The sequence below is a fragment of the Jaculus jaculus genome, chromosome X, assembly GCF_020740685.1.
Source record: "Jaculus jaculus isolate mJacJac1 chromosome X, mJacJac1.mat.Y.cur, whole genome shotgun sequence".
NCBI classification, from domain to species: domain Eukaryota; kingdom Metazoa; phylum Chordata; class Mammalia; order Rodentia; family Dipodidae; genus Jaculus; species Jaculus jaculus.
The window spans coordinates 47,161,417-47,178,674 of record NC_059125.1 but is presented as its reverse complement, the minus strand read 5'-3'; the positions used below and the strand labels follow the sequence as shown (position 1 = coordinate 47,178,674).

The window sequence follows — 17,258 nt, the reverse complement described above, 5'->3', positions numbered from 1 at the left end:
ATCAATGAGCTCCATCTAAGGTGATTTCTTTGGAGTCTCCATGCTCTGTAAGTAAGCCTTCATCTCTAGGCTGAGAAAAGAGCATCCTTGGGGCTGATCCTGATATAGTGATCCCCAATGAAATGTAGCTTTGGGGTATCATGCTCTGTAAGTAAGCCCTTATCCTGAGGCTGAGGGAAGAGATTCCAAGGAGTAATCTTGACACAGGAAGCCCCACCAAAGTGGCTGGCTGCTTTGGGGATTCCACATTCCTATAAACAACCCTTCTTCATGCTCTGTAAGTGATCCCAATAAACTCATTGTGCAGTTGGTGTAATCGTATTTTGGTTTGCAATCTTTGGACTATTTGGAGTGAATATGTATGCTTGCATCTTCCCTGCAATAGTTAGTTTTGTCCTCTCCATGCTATGGATGGATGTGGGAGTGAGCCAGGTTCTTCCACCATGATGAAGCTTCACCTGGAATCCGTAAGCCTGAAATAAACCCTTTTCTCCCCTAAGCTTCTTCTGGCCAAGTGTCCCAGCAATGAGACAATAACTGCAACAATTCTGGAACAATTAGCCATCCACCAGCAAAAATATGAACCTCGGACCTGGTCGAAAAATTTACTCAAAATGGATCATAAATTTAAATACAAAATATGAAACTTTTATAAGAGAGCACAGGAGAAAATCTTTAGGACCTATGACTCAACAAAGTTCTTATACTTAACAAGCAAACAAACAAAACTGAATTGGGAATCCATTAAACTGGGGTAATTCTGGCTCTTTACCTTCATAAACAAACTACAACTGAACAAGTTACCAAGAGGAAAGGGTTTATTTTGCTGCAACGCTTTGGATAATTCATTTATGGGCAGTCAGCTCGATGGGGCCTCTGGTGAGGAGCACAGGGTAGAAGAAAACCTCCATGAGGAAGCAAAAGAGAGGATATCGTGGCCCCACATCCCCTTCAAGGGCAGTGCCCTCAAAGAACTGAAGTCCTTCTAACTAGATCCCATCTCTAAAAGTTTCCACTGCTTTCTAATAGCACCACAGGCTAGAGACCAAATCTTTACCATATGGGCCTTTGGAGGACATTCTAGATTCAAACTGTGTCACCACATATCCACCAAAGGCTTGAGATCTACTATATATTGTTAGAAATCTCTGAAATCGACAATAAATAGCAAAGGCAACCAGACATTTTGCCAACGACACAAAGATAGCTAATATGTATTTTTTAATCATCAGAGAACTGCTGTTACCCTGCTCTTCCCATCAATATTTGTCCAAGCTTGCCACTTCTCCTGCAGCCATTCCCTTCCCCTCTCACCTTCCTTTTACCCTCTCCCAGCCCCAGCTGTCTGTGCACAGTGGTCAAGCAAGCTACTCCCAACTCTTGCACAGTCAGGACACCTGCCTCCCCTGATTTGGTCCTCACAAACTACTCCCACATCAGCACTGCCATCTACTCCGTGCTGTGAACCTCATCTTCCTAGCCAGAGGAAGCCAATCCCAGGCAGTTCCGTCCTCCTCAGCCAGGCCAGCTGCTGAGAAATGAGGCAGGATGGTTAAAAAAAGAAGAAGGGCTTTCAGGCCTGGGGAAAAGGAAGAACCCAGCAGAGTGCAGGCAGGGGCTCTTTCTCATGCTCCTCTCATCAAGCCACGGAGACACCAGTTCTTTCCCTTCTCTTGTTCTCAGATCAATGAGAGAAAACAGCCGGAACTGGGACTTTCTATTCCCTAAAAAGCAAAACGCTTTCGAATCAGCATTAAATGTGCCACTTAATGGCCAGAAAACTAACGTTTAGTTGTTTCACTGTATACGAAGTAAATGTGGGAGATGTATGGCTCGTTAAGCCACGGAACAGATTATTCAATGCAGAGGGGGGGAAGTTGGTGTGTGTGCCTGCGTGTGCGTGTGTGTGTGCACACGTGCGTGTGCATGCGCGTGCGTGCGTTGGGTGTGTGTGTGTGTGTGTGTGTGTGTGTGTGTAATCTATAGGGACAGATGTAACCAGTATGAAAACAGCGAAGGGCGGAGGCCTTCAGGATTCTTTGAAACTCCCAGGTGGAACCTAGGTCGGACACACATCCTGCATGGACCTTTCCTGCCCAGCTGGGACATCCTGTGTTTGTCAAAGGACCACACTGGGCAGCTGGGGCCATTGTCCTTCCCGAAATCTACCAGTGAGCCCCTCCCCAGACTAAGGGAACTGTCCCAGGCAGAGGAAGAATGACTCTGGAAATGCGTTATCAGCATCCTCCATGATTTCCTCACCTCCTGCCCAGCCTCGTTAGGCCCTAGCTCATTAGCATCCTTAGACAGAAACCTCTGAAGAGTGGGATGGACCTCTGAAGGGTGGGATAAGGTCAGCACCCTGAAGCCAGCTGCCTCTGACAGCTTCCTTTCTGGCCAGGGCCAGCCTCTGTGTAGCTCTGAGTGGACAGCTGCTGTCTGGAGCTGCAGCTCAGAGCCCAGGATGGAGCCCCAAGCCCGGGCTGAGGCTGCTGCCCTCCCCCTGGCCTGGCCCACCATGCTGCTGCTGTGGGTTTCAGCCCTGAGCTGTACTTTCTCCTCGCCAGCTTCTCCTCCTCCATCTTTGGTGCCCCGGGTCAGAACCAGCTACAGTTTGGGAAGGACTTTCCTCGGTCTTGATAAATGCAATGCCTGCATCGGGACATCCATTTGCAAGAAGTTCTTTAAAGAAGAAATAAGGTCAGAATCTGGTCAAATAACTGAGGGGCAGAATGAGGTTCCCTACATGTGAAGACATCTAGTCGTCTGTTGAAAATGAAGCAACGTGTAATTTCTGGGTGGGAGCTGAAATGAAGCCATTTAATGATAGTAGTAATAGCTTGGCTTTGGAGTGGGTAGGAGGGCAAGGGCTGAAGCCAAATTCCCACCCAAAATGCTAAATTGAAAGCTTCCTTTTGAAATGGCAAGTGGAAACTTTCTTTTCTACAAATGGAGTAGCCTGGGGCTGTTGAGATTTCCTAGTTCATTTCTCATAGTGGGTGGAATAAAAATGTATAGAAAACTGCTATATGGCAGAGTATTGGTAGTTGTTATCCATTATTCAGACAGCAGGCAGATATAGCAGGACTGACTCCCAAGATACTGCGAATGAGGACCAATTTTCTGTTGTATGATACTGCTCAGGAAAATCAGAGTTTAGTACACACGGCTTCTCACCAAAGAATGGCATCCAAGTCTGGAATTTAAGCCTATCAACCCAGAGCCAAGGAGCTTTAATTAGTGCCAAGCTTTTCTTTCTGGAAGCAGTAAAGGTTAGCCCCTATCACTCTGGTCCTCACACTCCAGGAGATTAGGAGGGAGCAGTGTTACAAATAATATTGTGATGCTGGTTTAGTGCAGGCTAGTGTAAAGGACACTGAGTCCAGATAAGGACCAGAAAAGGGCTTCTCGGGGTAGGAGAAGGAATTCTGAGCAAGGCTTTATAGGATGAACAGAAGTTTCATGGAAGGGGAAGGGGTTAGACAGAAGAAGCCACTTAAAAAGGGCAGTGGTGTGAGGAGGGACATGAGCCAAGTGCCTGGAGGACTGGGTATATGTGAAGGCAAGGTGGAGGAGGAGGCTGGAAGGATCCATGGGCAGGGAACTTTGAGTGCTGCCTCAAGAGCTTGAGACCTTGACCTGTGGCCCAGTGGTTTCCAGCCTCCTCAGTGCCAGAGCTTGTCCTACACCCTCTGTCCTTCACCTTCCCCCAAGACACTGCCTCCTGCTTGTAAGGTTCGGTGACCAAAGCGAAAGCATAAGCAATGGCTCTTTTGGATAATAAGCAACTTTAATTGTATGTTTAAAGGTCTACATTCACATGTTTAAAGCCCCACATCAGGATAAGAGATGATTTTATTACCAATCTCTATTAACAAAGACATCTTTGCTTATGCAACTAAATTACTTACAAGAAATTGCCAATCAAAAATGTTGAACTTCTACTTTTGTTTATTATCACCATATATTCATTGTATAAAATATTTCCTTATGACATTTGCAAACATGTGTATTGTATACTTTAATGTAGTTCACCCTGTAACTCTCTTGTCCTCTCTCCTCTCAATGCCCTTCCTCTTCCCAAATAATCCCCCTTCTATTTTCGTGTCTTTTATATTAAAAAAAAAAAAAAAACTAGATCCCACATATGAGAGGAAGCTTGGGATATTTGTCTTTCTGAGTCTGACTTATCTTACTTAACAGGATGATTTCCAGTTCTACCCATTTTCCTGCAAATGACATAAATTTTGTTCTTCTTTATGGCTGAATAAAACTTCATGCTATATGTAAACCACAGAAAATACTAAACTATTTTCAAAAATCATAGATTTTAAGGAGTTTGTGCAGACTTTTCATATTAATTAGTCTCTCTCTCTCCCTCTCTCTCCCTCTCCCTCTCCCTCTCCCTCTCCCTCTCCCTCTCCCTCTCCCCCTCCCTCTCCCTCTCCCTCTCCCTCTCTCTCTCCCTCTCTCTCTCTCTCTCCCTCTCCCTCTCGTGTGCGTGTTGCTGGAAATGGAACCCAGTATATTTCCCATGCTAGACAAGAGCTATAGCACTGAACTAAATAGCTCTCTCTCTCCTAAGCCTCTTTTAAAGGCATTTTTGCAAAGTTAAAGAAGCCGTGGATGAGATAGCGCTATTGCAGGTACTAGCAGGGGAATTAAGCTGGAAGGGGAAGAGACACCCTGTGTTTCACATGGAAAGCAGTAGGCAGGATGGGTGGGGGACTGGGGCTACACTCAGAGACTGAGACCAGTTCATAATCTAGAAGAAAGGTCACTGGGGACAAATTAGGGCAAAACCAATATATAATCCAGTCAACCATGTGGCCATTTTGTTGGGACACGTCAATATGAAAGGAAATAAAGTCAAGAGGACAACTAACTGTAAATTCAGTTTCTCACCTAGGTAATGGGATGTGGAGGACCAAGAACTTAATGATGCAATACTGACCCCTCAGAGAAAGTGGCAGTGAGAGCATGAATGTAGTTTAAGCTTTGATGGGGGAAGGATTGAGGGTTCAACTGAACAAGAGCTCTAGGATCCAGTCCTCCTTCCATGGTAACACACGATGCTTTTCTCACCAGGTATGTTCATTAGAGCACAGGATATTGCTTTCTCTCCCTTAGGATAGCAGACACACACACACACAAGAAAACATCAAACAAAGTAGGTTTAGGGTTGCAGCTCTCCATGCTGAAAACGTTAATCTTCAGCCCCAGAGGCAGAAAGAGAGAGAGAGTCTGAGGATGTGGACACCCTTATCGTCCTTCTTGCCCCTTGACAAATACTTTTTCTTATTATAAACATTATAGCTGTTTAGTATAGTTTCCAGGACATGTTGACTAAGAAAAAAAAAAAATACACGTAATTCCTTCGCAAGAGACCAGCCCTTAGAGCAATAGGTTGTACATTGATGCCACATTTTTTTTCTCAACCTTAAAAAATATTTTCAACAAAAATACAAACATGTTATATACTCTTCAAAGAACTTTTACTTAACAGTATATGGAGCACACCTTTCTTCATAATTAAATAATCTCCACAATTTTTAATGAATTTGTGGTATTCAATTATATCAAACAACTAATCCATTACTGTGAGACAAGTAAGATTTTTTTTCACTTTTGAATATTGCAAACTGTGATGTATTGAAAATCACCACGGTGAGATTTTGTGCACATCCATGATGAATTCCCTGGGACAAGCTCCAAACAATGGAATATTTGGATCAAAAAAGCAATACATATATATTCAAGTAAGTTCTTCTATCTACAGAGCTTAATTTTTTCACACTCAAAAATACTTGGTATTATTGGGCTGGAGAGATGGTTTAGTAGTTAAGGCACTTGCCTGTGAAGTCTAAGGATCCAGGTTCGAATCCCAAGTATCTCCCGTAAACCGGATGCATAAGGTGGTGCATGCATTTGGAGTTCATTTTCAGTGGCCTGAGTTCCTGATGAGGCCAATCTTTTCTATCTGCCTCACTTTCTCACTTACACTCAAATTAAATAAAATGAATATTTTAAAAAATTCTTAGTATCAATACTAATAATATACTAACCTATCAGACAATATACTAAAGAAAATCATTACTTGTATATCATATATTATAGATCTATTAATATTGAACATGATTATATATGGTATTATTTGCATATATAATATGTCAATATTAATACTATAAATTGATGTTGATTAAAGGTTAATACTAATTTTTTAGTTTCTATTTCTTCCAAGTTGAATATTCTTTTTTAGGTTTATCAGCCACTTGCTTCTTTTTTGCTAAATTATCTGCAAGTTCACATCTTTTGCCTCCATTTTTCTTTCTTTTTTAGTGCCGTGGATGGAACCTAGGGCCTTGGGCATACTCAGCACATGCTCTACTGTGGATCTGCATGCCGCAGTCCCTTTGCTTCTTTCTAATGGCATGTTCGCTCATCTTCTTCCTGTTGGCCTTCTTTCCAAGTATTTCTCCACTTTCGAAAATGCTTCCCATGGGCCAGGCCCACCTCAGGCTTGGAGAAGTTTGGTTACAATGATCTCACCTGGCCTGCTGTGCACCCCAGCCTGATCCTCACCAAGGACTGGAAAGTGCTAGAATGCAAACAACAAATGGGCTTCTCCAGCTGATTGGGTATGCTAAAGACCCACAACTGACAAATGAACATACTTTTCCTTCTTCTGTCTTTCTTTGTGAGGATGCTAGTGATACACCAGGGACTTCTCATACTTAACTAGTAGCCATTGAAAATTTAAATGTTTCCTTGCCAATTTTCCCATGCACTTCATGTTGACTTTTATATCCTGAGAAGATAAAGCTGAGGGAAACTAGGAAATTAGGTAGGCCTGATTGGCACTATTCCTACTGAAGACATACCTAAATGTGAAACCCCGAATGATCATACCAACTAGGAGGATCTACCAGGATCTGCTTCAACTGTATTGTGTACATGGGGGTAAGGGGTATTTGGTGACAGCATTTTAGAAATATTTAGGAAGGCACAAAAGAATGTGATTCTATACAAGGGTAAAACGTAGTTTGGTAAAATCAAAGCAACCTTATAAGGAGAATAGCAACATCTGGATTAACAAAGTGCAGAATAACAGCTAACACTATTGTAGGCTCTCTGTCCTTGTGTTTTACATACAGTTATTTCTTCAATTGATGGGTCCAGTAGGATCATTGTAGACTGCACCCAGGAGTATGATTATCCTGAGAGCTCCAGAAAGATAATAGATCTTATTAGGGTTTGTGTGCAGAGCTAGGGAATGAGTAGACAAGAGAGTTAAGAAGTATTTGAGAAGGCATGTGTATGTGCCATGGCAGAGGGAATTTCATTCTAATTCTGGTGCTGTTCCCACACACATATACTGCCCTACTCACCTTAATATTTCCTTCCAGCTCTGGAAAAGTATGATCTTACTAGTCCATCTTTTAAAAAATTAGATTTATTTAATTGTGTGTATTTGTGTGTGTGCATCCACAAGTGCATGTGCACCAAGGTCTCTTGCTGCTACAAAGTAAAGCCTGTCCAGCTTTACATGGGTGGCTTGGAATTGAACCCAGGCCAGCAGGCTTTGTAAAGCAAGTGCCTCTATCCACTGTGCCAACTGTTCAGCCTCTCGTCCACTTTTAACACAGGAGAAACTTGGCCAGCCTCACCTCAGTCATGCCCATGCTCTCAGGTCAGAAGGAAGACTAGAGAATTACCTGTATTGTACATTTCCAAATTCCAGGATATTATCATTTTAGTAGAGAAAAACTATTGCCCATTTTCTCACTGACATTATTCTATTAGGTAAAGTAGGAGATCAATATTGTAAAATATACATGTTTTCCATTTGAAGCATTAAGTATATTACCATTTTAAATAGGAAGAACCTATTTGTCTCATATAGTCATTATGTAATGTCTTGATCCATCACTGAACCTAGAGATCACTTACCAACTAATGCTGTCATCTTAGCAAAGCCTCCAGAGAAAGTGGCAACAGAAAAAAAAAAGGACAATGCAAAAGAAGAAAGAATATAAGGGGAAGGTGTATTCGAAGGCATTATCCTCCCCACAGGAACTGACTGATGCATTCATGAGCCCACAGTGATTACAGATACCCCCACTGAGAAGGACCCTCATTGGAATAAGGGTGGAGAAGAGGGAATATGGCCAATTTACAATAGTTCATATTTTAAGGTTTCCAATAAAAATTAGTTTAGGGCTGGAGAGATGGCTTAGTGGTTAAGCGCTTGTCTACGAAGCCTAAGGACCCCGGTTCAAGGCTTGATTCCCCAGGACCCACTTTAGCCAGACGCACCAGGGGGCGCACGCATCTGGAGTTCGTTTGCAGTGGCTGGAGGCCCTGGTGTGCCCATTCTCTCTCTCTCTCTCTCTCTCTATCTGCCTTTCTCTCTCTGTCTGTCACTCTCAAATAAATAAATAAAAATGAACAAAAATTAAAAAAAAATTAGTTTATAAAATAGCCAATGATCTTGTCCAAAGGACAGGAAATCTCTCTCCCAACTCCACTACTTGATTCAACAGGAGCCCGGACATCTGCCTCTTTTCATCACTAATTGTCTATGATTCCTCAGCTCTCACATAGATTCTGCTTTCAATTTTCTCATCCTCAAAGCAAACTGGGGATTGGGGGTAAGAACAACATAAACTCTCAGGTCTTGTAAATTCAAACTCCTAATAATGCTGTCAATCAGCTGCTACGAACTAATTTGGAAAATGGATGACAGAGGAATAAGCAAAGGCAAAGTGAAGATTGCCCACTCTGCAGCCTTGACTGCCACTGTCTCCAATTCCTCATCAAGTGACCTTGGGCAAGTGATGTAGCCACTCTGTGTCTCAGGGTCCTCACCTGCAAAATTAGTAATAATATCAGGGGAACAAAAGAAAGTAATGGGAGAGGATTATGATCAAAGTGCATCATGTACATGTATAAACATTATCAATAAAATAGTTTTTTTTTAATAATGGTATCAGAAGCTGGCTTGTCAGATAGGGTGCTTGCCACACAAGCACAAGGGCCTGAAAGGGCCTGGTTTACCCTGAGTTCCATTCGCCAGCACCAAGGTAAACAGATGGGCATGACCACACATGCCTCTAACTCTAACTCTAGTCCTGTTGAGAATAGAGATTGGAAATCAGAGAATTGATGGGCTTCCTGGTCAGCCAGTCTGACCAAAAAAAAAAGAAAAAAAAAAAAAGAAAAACGACAGGTCTAGGTTCAGTAAGAGACTCCATCTCAAGAATACACACAGATGAGTGATAGAGGGAGCATTCAATGTTGCCCTTTAACCCCCACAGGGCACACACATTTTCACTCATGTGTCCATACACCACACACACAGCATACCACATACACATTCCACGCCACACATACTACACTCAAAAAAAGTTACCAATCTTACAGGTTTATTATAAGGAGAATGTCCTGGGTGTATAGCTCAGTGCAAAGTACTTGTCTAACATGTGTGAGGCCCTGGGTTTGATCTCCAGTACTACAGAGAAATAAAGGATTAAATGAATTAATACCCAAGAAAAGTAGCAAAGTGACTGGTATGCATAAGTGCTTCCTAAGTGTGTGATAGTATTATTCTCTAAAAGAGCCAACTATTGGAAATCCTTAGTTCCAGTACCTGTGTAAGAAAAGCCACTGGAAATGGAACTGCCTTTGGGCCCTAGGCCCTTCTTGGTCCTCCCAGAAGGCAGAATCGTTTCCCATGGTTATTCAGAAACTTCCAGTAAAATGGATGTATTTCAATTTGATCATGTTCCACCTTTTTTGATGTCTTTGTGGTAATATTCTTGAATAGAATCCATTGTGCCAATTTCCATTGCAGTCTGGAGAGTTGCACTGCAGAAACTGCTTGCTGACCGTTTCCTTTGTAGCATCTCTCCAAATGTGAGAGGCCAGTCCGGAGACTTGAGCTGGACAAGTCCCTTAATGCTTTTGCCCTTGCAAACTACTCTGTGGCTTGTCTTGCTATAAAAACAATAGGAAAGAACTGGTGGTGTTGTTAGGTGATAGAATGCTTGCCTAGCATGCACAAGGCCCTGGATTCATCACCATCACTGCAAATAAATAAGAAAAAATAGAGGGCAGAGCTTGCAGTGATTTGGGGCAAAGCAGAATCATATAAGTGAGAAAATTAACAAGACAATCTAATGCATCCAAAACTCATCATGAGGTTGCACAATCATGTTCAATAACAAGAATGTAAAGATTCCTATTTAGGGGCTGAAGAGATTTCTCAGTGCTTGACTGAAAAGACTAACAACCTGAGTTTGAGTCCCCAGTACTCATGAAAAGCCAGATACACAAAATGGTGCATGCATATGTATTTGGAGTTCATTTGCAGTGGCTAGGTGCCCTGGCATGCCCATTCTCTTTCTGTGTCTTTCCTCTCTCTGTCTCTTTCTGAATGTGCATAAATAAATAAATAGATAATATTAAAGATTTCCATTTAAATTAAATACATTATATATTATATAGCCTGATTTTCATTTGTAGTATGATCCTCGGTTATTAATAATAACAAAGATAAACTTTTCTGAGTAACTTTAAAAAAATATTTTATTTATTGATTTGAGAGAGAGTGAGAAATAGATAGAGAGAAAGAGAGAATGGGCACACCAGGGCCTGTAGCCACTACAAACGCACTCCAGACGCATGTGCCCTCTTGTGCATCTGGCTTACATGAGTCATGGAGAATTGAACCTGGGTCCTCAGGCTTTGCAGGCAAGTGCCTAGACCACTAAGCCATGTCCCCAGCTCCTGAGTAACTTTTCATATATAAATCAAAAACAGATTCAACATTCTTCCCTAATGGAAACGTTAGCACACAATTAGAGGCATAATTATACTAAAATAGGGCAACTGTGAAATTGTCAAATGATAACAGGCCAATGCATGTCTCCCTGAGGAGTATTTAAAACTGGCCAGAGAAACTGGAGAGAGGTTAAAGGCACTTGCTTGCAGAGCCTGATGGTCTGGGTTCAATTTCTCAGCACCTACATAAAGCCATATGCACAAAGTGGTTCCTGCATCTGGAGCTGGTTTGCAGCAGCAGGACACCCTGGTGTGCCCATTCCTGCTTACTCTCTGTCTCTCTGCTTCTCTATCTTTCTCTCTGAAATAAATAAATAAATAAATAAATAAATAGATAGATTTTTTTTAACTGGCCAGGCCATGGCACATGATTACACACATGCTGAGCCCATCGTGACTATTAAGCAGACATGGTCTACTGAATCTTGGTTGGTGCTGATGACTTAAATCTTGGGCTGAAAGCAGCATTAAGGGCTCATCGGGTTAGGATACAATGGGACAGTCCCAAGAGCCTTTTGGAGAACTATGGTTCCAAGACCAGACACTGGTCAGAAAGCGGTGTAGGGAAGAAAAGATGGTGGGGTCTGCTGACAGACAGACAGCCTGAGGTTTGCACCCCAAATTGGCAACATAGTGTTGGACCTTGAACAAGATCCTTCAATTCTATGAGCCTCAGTTTCCCTATCTTCAAGGTGAAAGTGGGGATATGAGAAGAATCAAAAATGTAAAGTACCTTTCTCTACATGCAGTAGAAGTTCAGAAGGCCATAGCTGGCCCTTCTGTTGGATGAACAGGGTAATCTCTGTCTGACCCACACTGCCTCCACCTTTTCTGACATCACATATGCACTTCTGTAAGTTTGACAAAATTCAAACAGTCATCTCATACAAACAGTTTGAAACACTTTAGTCTATGGAAGAGAAATGGATCAGACAGGCTGCCATCTATGTCCCTGACCTTCAGCTCCACTGGCCTCTGGCTCTTAGGCTGATCCTATTCTTTTGACAGGTTTGACAGCTTGCTGGCTTCCCACCTCGGATTGCCTCTTCACTACTTGCCTTCTTACCCTGCAAATTACTCAGATGATTCCAAAACCTGGCGCCCTGTGGAGATCTTTCGGCTGATCAGCAAATACCAAAATGAGCTCTCCGACAGGAGAATCTGTGCCTCGGCATCAGCCCCAAAGACCTGTAGCATTGAGCGTGTCCTGCGGAAAACAGGGAGATTTCAGAAATGGCTGCAAGCCAAACGCCTCACACCTGACCTGGTGGAGGTAAGTGTGTAGTTCATGACTGGAAGGTTAACAGGAGGATCCACTCACATCTCACACCTCAGCCAGACAAAAGGTAGAAGTTGTGAGCTATATAAAATGTGACCTGTTATAAAACCAAGTGACTTGGGCCCGGCGTGGTGGCTCACGCTTTTAATCCCAGCTTGGGAGACTGAGGTAGGAGGATGGCTGCTAGTTCAAAGCCAGCCCGGGGCTACAGGGTGAGTACAGCTCAGCCTTGGCTAGAGCAAGATTCTACCTCAAAAACCAAACAACAAAAACAGTGACTTGGGACACAAATTTAATCAAGATTTACTTCTATCATATTGTCATCCACTATTCTCTTTGATGTGACTTTCAATGGTTATTTGAGACATAGCTACCACCCCTAACGATGACCCCTGCTAGCCCATCCCCTGACAGGATTGAACTCACCTGCAACTTTCTCCTGGAAGCCTTCCCCAACCCCCAGGTCAGGTGAGCCTCCTCCTACAGAAGCTCCCATATAGAGGTTGGATATTGTGGTGCACCACTGTCCTCTCAGGACTCAAAAGTCAGCCGCAGGAGAATCATCACAAGTTTGAGATCTGTCTCATCCACATAGTGAGTTCCAGGCCACCAACCAGGTATGCAAAGTGAGATAGGAAGAAGAGGAGGAGGAGCTCAAATATATTTCCTTTCAGAACACAAAGCACTTTGAAAATCAGCTCCCTCTTCTACTCCCACTGTGCAGAAACAAACACCACTCATCACAAAAGCAGGCTCTGATTATCTGCTGTACCCTTTCCCATTGAGAGCTCAGGACCCACTCCCCAACCCCATATGTATGCTGCCCTGGAACTTCAACACATTACGAGTGCTATCATATGCTGCATTGGTTCCAATCAGTACTATCATGTCAGGTCATAATGCAAACCAACCCAGTCATCCAGCTGAGTTCCTTGGGACAGAAGACAGAGGAGTGGCTCACCTTCTGCAAAAAAAAAAAAAGGGGGGGCTCACCCTTTCTTTCTCAGGTCAATACCCAGGGGACTACTTACACTCCCTGAGCCAGGAGCTCCTTCACATGGGCCCCTAGTGCTACTCAGCTGAGCTATGAGTGCTACCAGACCCTTCCTTGGCTTCTTCAAGATGAAGGACATGGAACAGAGAAGTTTTATTAGCTCCAGGATATCTCACCCATCTAACGAGAATACCTGGCTTAGTTTTTAGTTTGTGTGCCATGATGGTATTTTTTATGCCATCAATCTTCTTGGGCTATAACAAGCCCAAATATTTGATCAAACAAATATTTGGAGTGTTTCTGTGAATGTATTTTAGGATGGGATTAACATTGAAATCAGGAGACTGGATAAAGCAGGCTGTCCTCCTTCATATAGTTGGGCTGCATGCAGTCTGCTGAAGGCCTAGAGAGACTAAAAACACTGTTTCTCCCCACTACTAAAAGGGAACTTCTCTGGCTTAACTGACTGAATTGGGGCTGGGGTAATGTCTTTTTGTTTGTTTGTTTTGTTGCTGGTATTACCCCCACATGGAACATTGAATCAAGCTGAGCTGTCCCAATGTCCTTTTACTACCTCCCTATTGCTTTGTCCCACACAGATGACAACAGTTCCCCCAGGAACCTAGGACCTGGATAACATAACAAACGGAGAAACTTCCTGGTGTACAAGATACCTTCAGTTTTTACACAAGGTGTCTAGACTGGCCTTAGACTTTGAACTAAGGAAAAGTCTTTTTCCCAAGCCCTCTTGATTCTTCCATAATGATGATAGACTGAGAATTTCTCCATGTGAGCTGACAAGTCCAAATCAGCCTTAGGGTATCTAGTGTCATCTGTCTGGATGGGCCTGGCCATGAAATTATAGGAGAAAGATCTATGGAGCCTGAAAACTGTGGTTGAGTCTCAGATCTGCCACTAAAAGTTGTAGCAAAATGAGAAGAAAATATAGATATTTGGGGTCCACATCCATCTATTCAACAAGTCTTAGTGACCCTGCTATACCAGGAATTTGGAGAGGAATCAGACATAGACAGAAAGTTCTAGTTCCGTAGTGTGAACAGGAAAGCACCAGTGACCAAAGCAATTAACATCACTCAGTATAGGGGAAAGGGACAGGTTTCTGACTTGGGTCCTTCATTCATTGACCAGTTGACTTTAGATTTAAACATAAAACTTCCCTCCCTACTATGCTCTGACTTTCCTGCTCCAAAAATGCGATAGAAGGAGGGCTTCTGGGTGAACAAAGACCCTCGCAAGCTCTGACAATTTTTTTTAATTTTTTTTTAATTTTTTTATTTATTTGAGAGCGACAGACACAGAGAGAAAGACAGATAGAGGGAGAGAGAGAGAGAATGGGCGCGCCAGGGCTTCTAGCCTCTGCAAACGAACTCCAGACGCGTGCGCCCCCTTGTGCATCTGGCTAACGTGGGACCTGGGGAACCGAGCCTGGAACCGGGGTCCTTAGGCTTCACAGGCAAGCGCTTAACTGCTAAGCCATCTCTCCAGCCCAGCTCTGACAATTTTTGACTTGATTTGGCTCTACTGTATTTATTTCACAAATTTTGAGAGTCTCCAGTCTGTCATAAGGTATTTGGATGGGTTGGGTTTGAATTTTCTTTTTTTTTAAAAAAAAAATTTTTATTTATGTATTTGAGAGCGACAGACACAGAGAGAAAGACAGATAGAGGAAGAGAGAGAGAATGGGCGCGCCAGGGCTTCCAGCCTCTGCAAACGAACTCCAGACGCGTGCGCCCCCTTGTGCATCTGGCTAACGTGGGACCTGGGGAACCGAGCCTCGAACCGGGGTCCTTAGGCTTCACAGGCAAGCACCTAACTGCCAAGCCATCTCTCCAGCCCGAATTTTCTTGTTTCTCAAATGGCAGTAAATTATCACTGTTATGCCTGATTTGTTCACACTAAGATGTTTATAGATATGAGATGCTTTAGGAAAAGTCCATTGCTATAGAAATACATGTAGCATTCTTCTAATAAGTGAATTCCTTTCTTGAATTTATTACGCTAAAATTTTCTACTATTTTTCCATTTTGCATTTGATGGGCATTTTAACAAGTTTCCCTTTTTTCTGCCCAAGCCACACCCATGAAAAGACAACACAAATCATAATTATTTTCACTTTACTTTGGTCCTTCCTTAACCCCTCTTTTCATTTCCACTACATTTTTCCTACATTATAAAAATAGAAAATTATCAGCAGCCACTTTATAAATTCTAGACAAGTCATTCTTTTTCTACACACCAAAATACAAATTATTACGACTTTTTTTTTGGGGGGGGCTGATTTTCAAGGTAGAGTCTCACTCTAGCCCAGGCTGACCTGGAATTCACTATGTAGTCTCAGGGTGGCCTTGAACTCATGATGATCCACCGACCTCTGCCTCCCAAGTGCTGGGATTAAAGGAATGTGTCACCACACCTGGCTGTCAAATTATTATGATTCTTTATTGATGCCATCTCCTCTCTTTCCTGACTTCCTTTCTCTTCAAAGACTCCTTGCTCTTGTGATTTTACAACTGCATTGTTCCCTGCTCATCTTGCCTAGTCCCAGGATTCATCTAGGCATCACTCAAATGCCTGTTCTTTGTTTCTTAGCAAAACTCACCGAGCAGGTTTCAAATAGATCTATCTTTACCAGAAAATACTGATAACGTTATTATATATAAGAGCCAAAAAATGTGAACAACCCAGACTTCCATCAACTAATGAATGGATAAATAAAATGTGTTATATTCATAACCAGATATGATGGATGAAATGGAAAGAGGTACCAAGTCACTCTGTCAAACGGATGAATTTTGAAAACATACTCAGCAAAATAAGTCAGACTCTAAGGAGCATGTATGTTTTAATTTACAGGAAATGTCCAGAATGTGCAAATACATAGAGACAAATGGCAGATTGGTGATTGGCAGAAGTCAAGGGAAAAGTCAGGAATGCTTGTCAATTGGGTATTGGGTACAGACCTTTTTTTGTTTTGTTTTTATGAGAGATGAACAAGTTCTGGAATTAGAAAGTGGTAATGGTTATGTTTATCTCCATAGATTAGTGCTGATTGCACCTTTGAAGCTTCTTTTTGCAGATGATGGTGAATATTGGGGAGACTCAAAACTCACCCAAGTGCTGAGAGTAAGTGAATGTTGACTGCTCAGCGCTAATTCAGACAACTGTAAGAACCACTCCAAGATTCAGGAAACACTGGGACAAGTAGGTGGCAAGAATGTAAGAGCCAGAGGATGGGGAGGAGCACTTTGGGACACTATCTTCCTGACATAAAGTGACTGTTATATTATAACTTCTTAGTGGCTATTGCAACTTCAACAAGTCCTCCACAAAAATGAGCTAATCAGGGCTGGAGAGATGGCTTAGCAGTTAAGTGCTTGCCTGTGAAGACTAAGGACCCCAGTTTGAGGCTCAATTCCCCAGAACCCATGTAATCCAGATGCACAAGGTGGCACATGCATCTGGAGTTCGTTTGCTGTGGCTGGAGGCCCTGGTGCACCCATTCTCTATATCTGTTTCTTTCTTTCTCTGTCACTCTCAAATAAATAAATAAATAAGATGAGCTAATCAACATTTTGAGATGGATGATGGAAAAGGTTGAAAAGAAGAGGTCATCATGGGGCTGAGGGTATGGCTCAGAAGTTAAAAGCACTTGCGTGAAAAGGCTACTGGCCTAGATTCAATTCCCCAACACCAATGTAAAGCCACGTGCAAAGTGATGCATGTATCTAGAGTCAGTTTGTAGCAGCAAGAGACCCTGGCATGCCAATTCTCTCCGCCCCCCATGTAAATAAATAATTTTTAATGTCATCAGAATATAAGAGAGTTGGGCTGGAGAGATGGCTTAGCGGTTAAGGGCTTGCCTGTGAAGCCTAAGGACCCCAGTTCGAGGCTCGGTTCCCCAGGTCCCACATTAGCCAGATGCCAAGGGGGCGCACACGTCTGGAGTTCGTTTGCAGTGGCTGGAAGCCCTGGCTCGCCCATTCTCTCTCTCTCCCTCTATCTGTCTTTGTCTCTGTCTGTCACTCTCAAATAAATATATATATATATATATATATATATATATATATATATATATATATATATATATATGAGAGAGTCTTGTTGGAAAGAAGGAGTTCAGTC

General features: G+C 42.6%; 1 protein-coding gene across 2 annotated transcripts in view; it reads left to right on the top strand.

Annotated features, from left to right (window-relative positions):
- Positions 1 to 2,396: 2,396 nt before the first annotated feature.
- Dipk2b (divergent protein kinase domain 2B) overlaps positions 2,397 to 17,258 on the top strand; it is a 43,015-nt gene continuing 28,153 nt past the window's right edge. The window contains exons 1-2 of one of the 2 annotated variants that reach the window (XM_004665777.2): positions 2,397 to 2,700; positions 11,851 to 12,115. In XM_004665777.2, the coding sequence (XP_004665834.1) occupies positions 2,465 to 2,700; positions 11,851 to 12,115 (501 nt within the window). In that variant the 5' untranslated portion in view covers positions 2,397 to 2,464. Of the gene's footprint in view, positions 2,701 to 5,650; positions 5,760 to 11,850; positions 12,116 to 17,258 lie in introns of those variants that run through there. The other variant, XM_045140438.1, reaches the window with a different exon arrangement.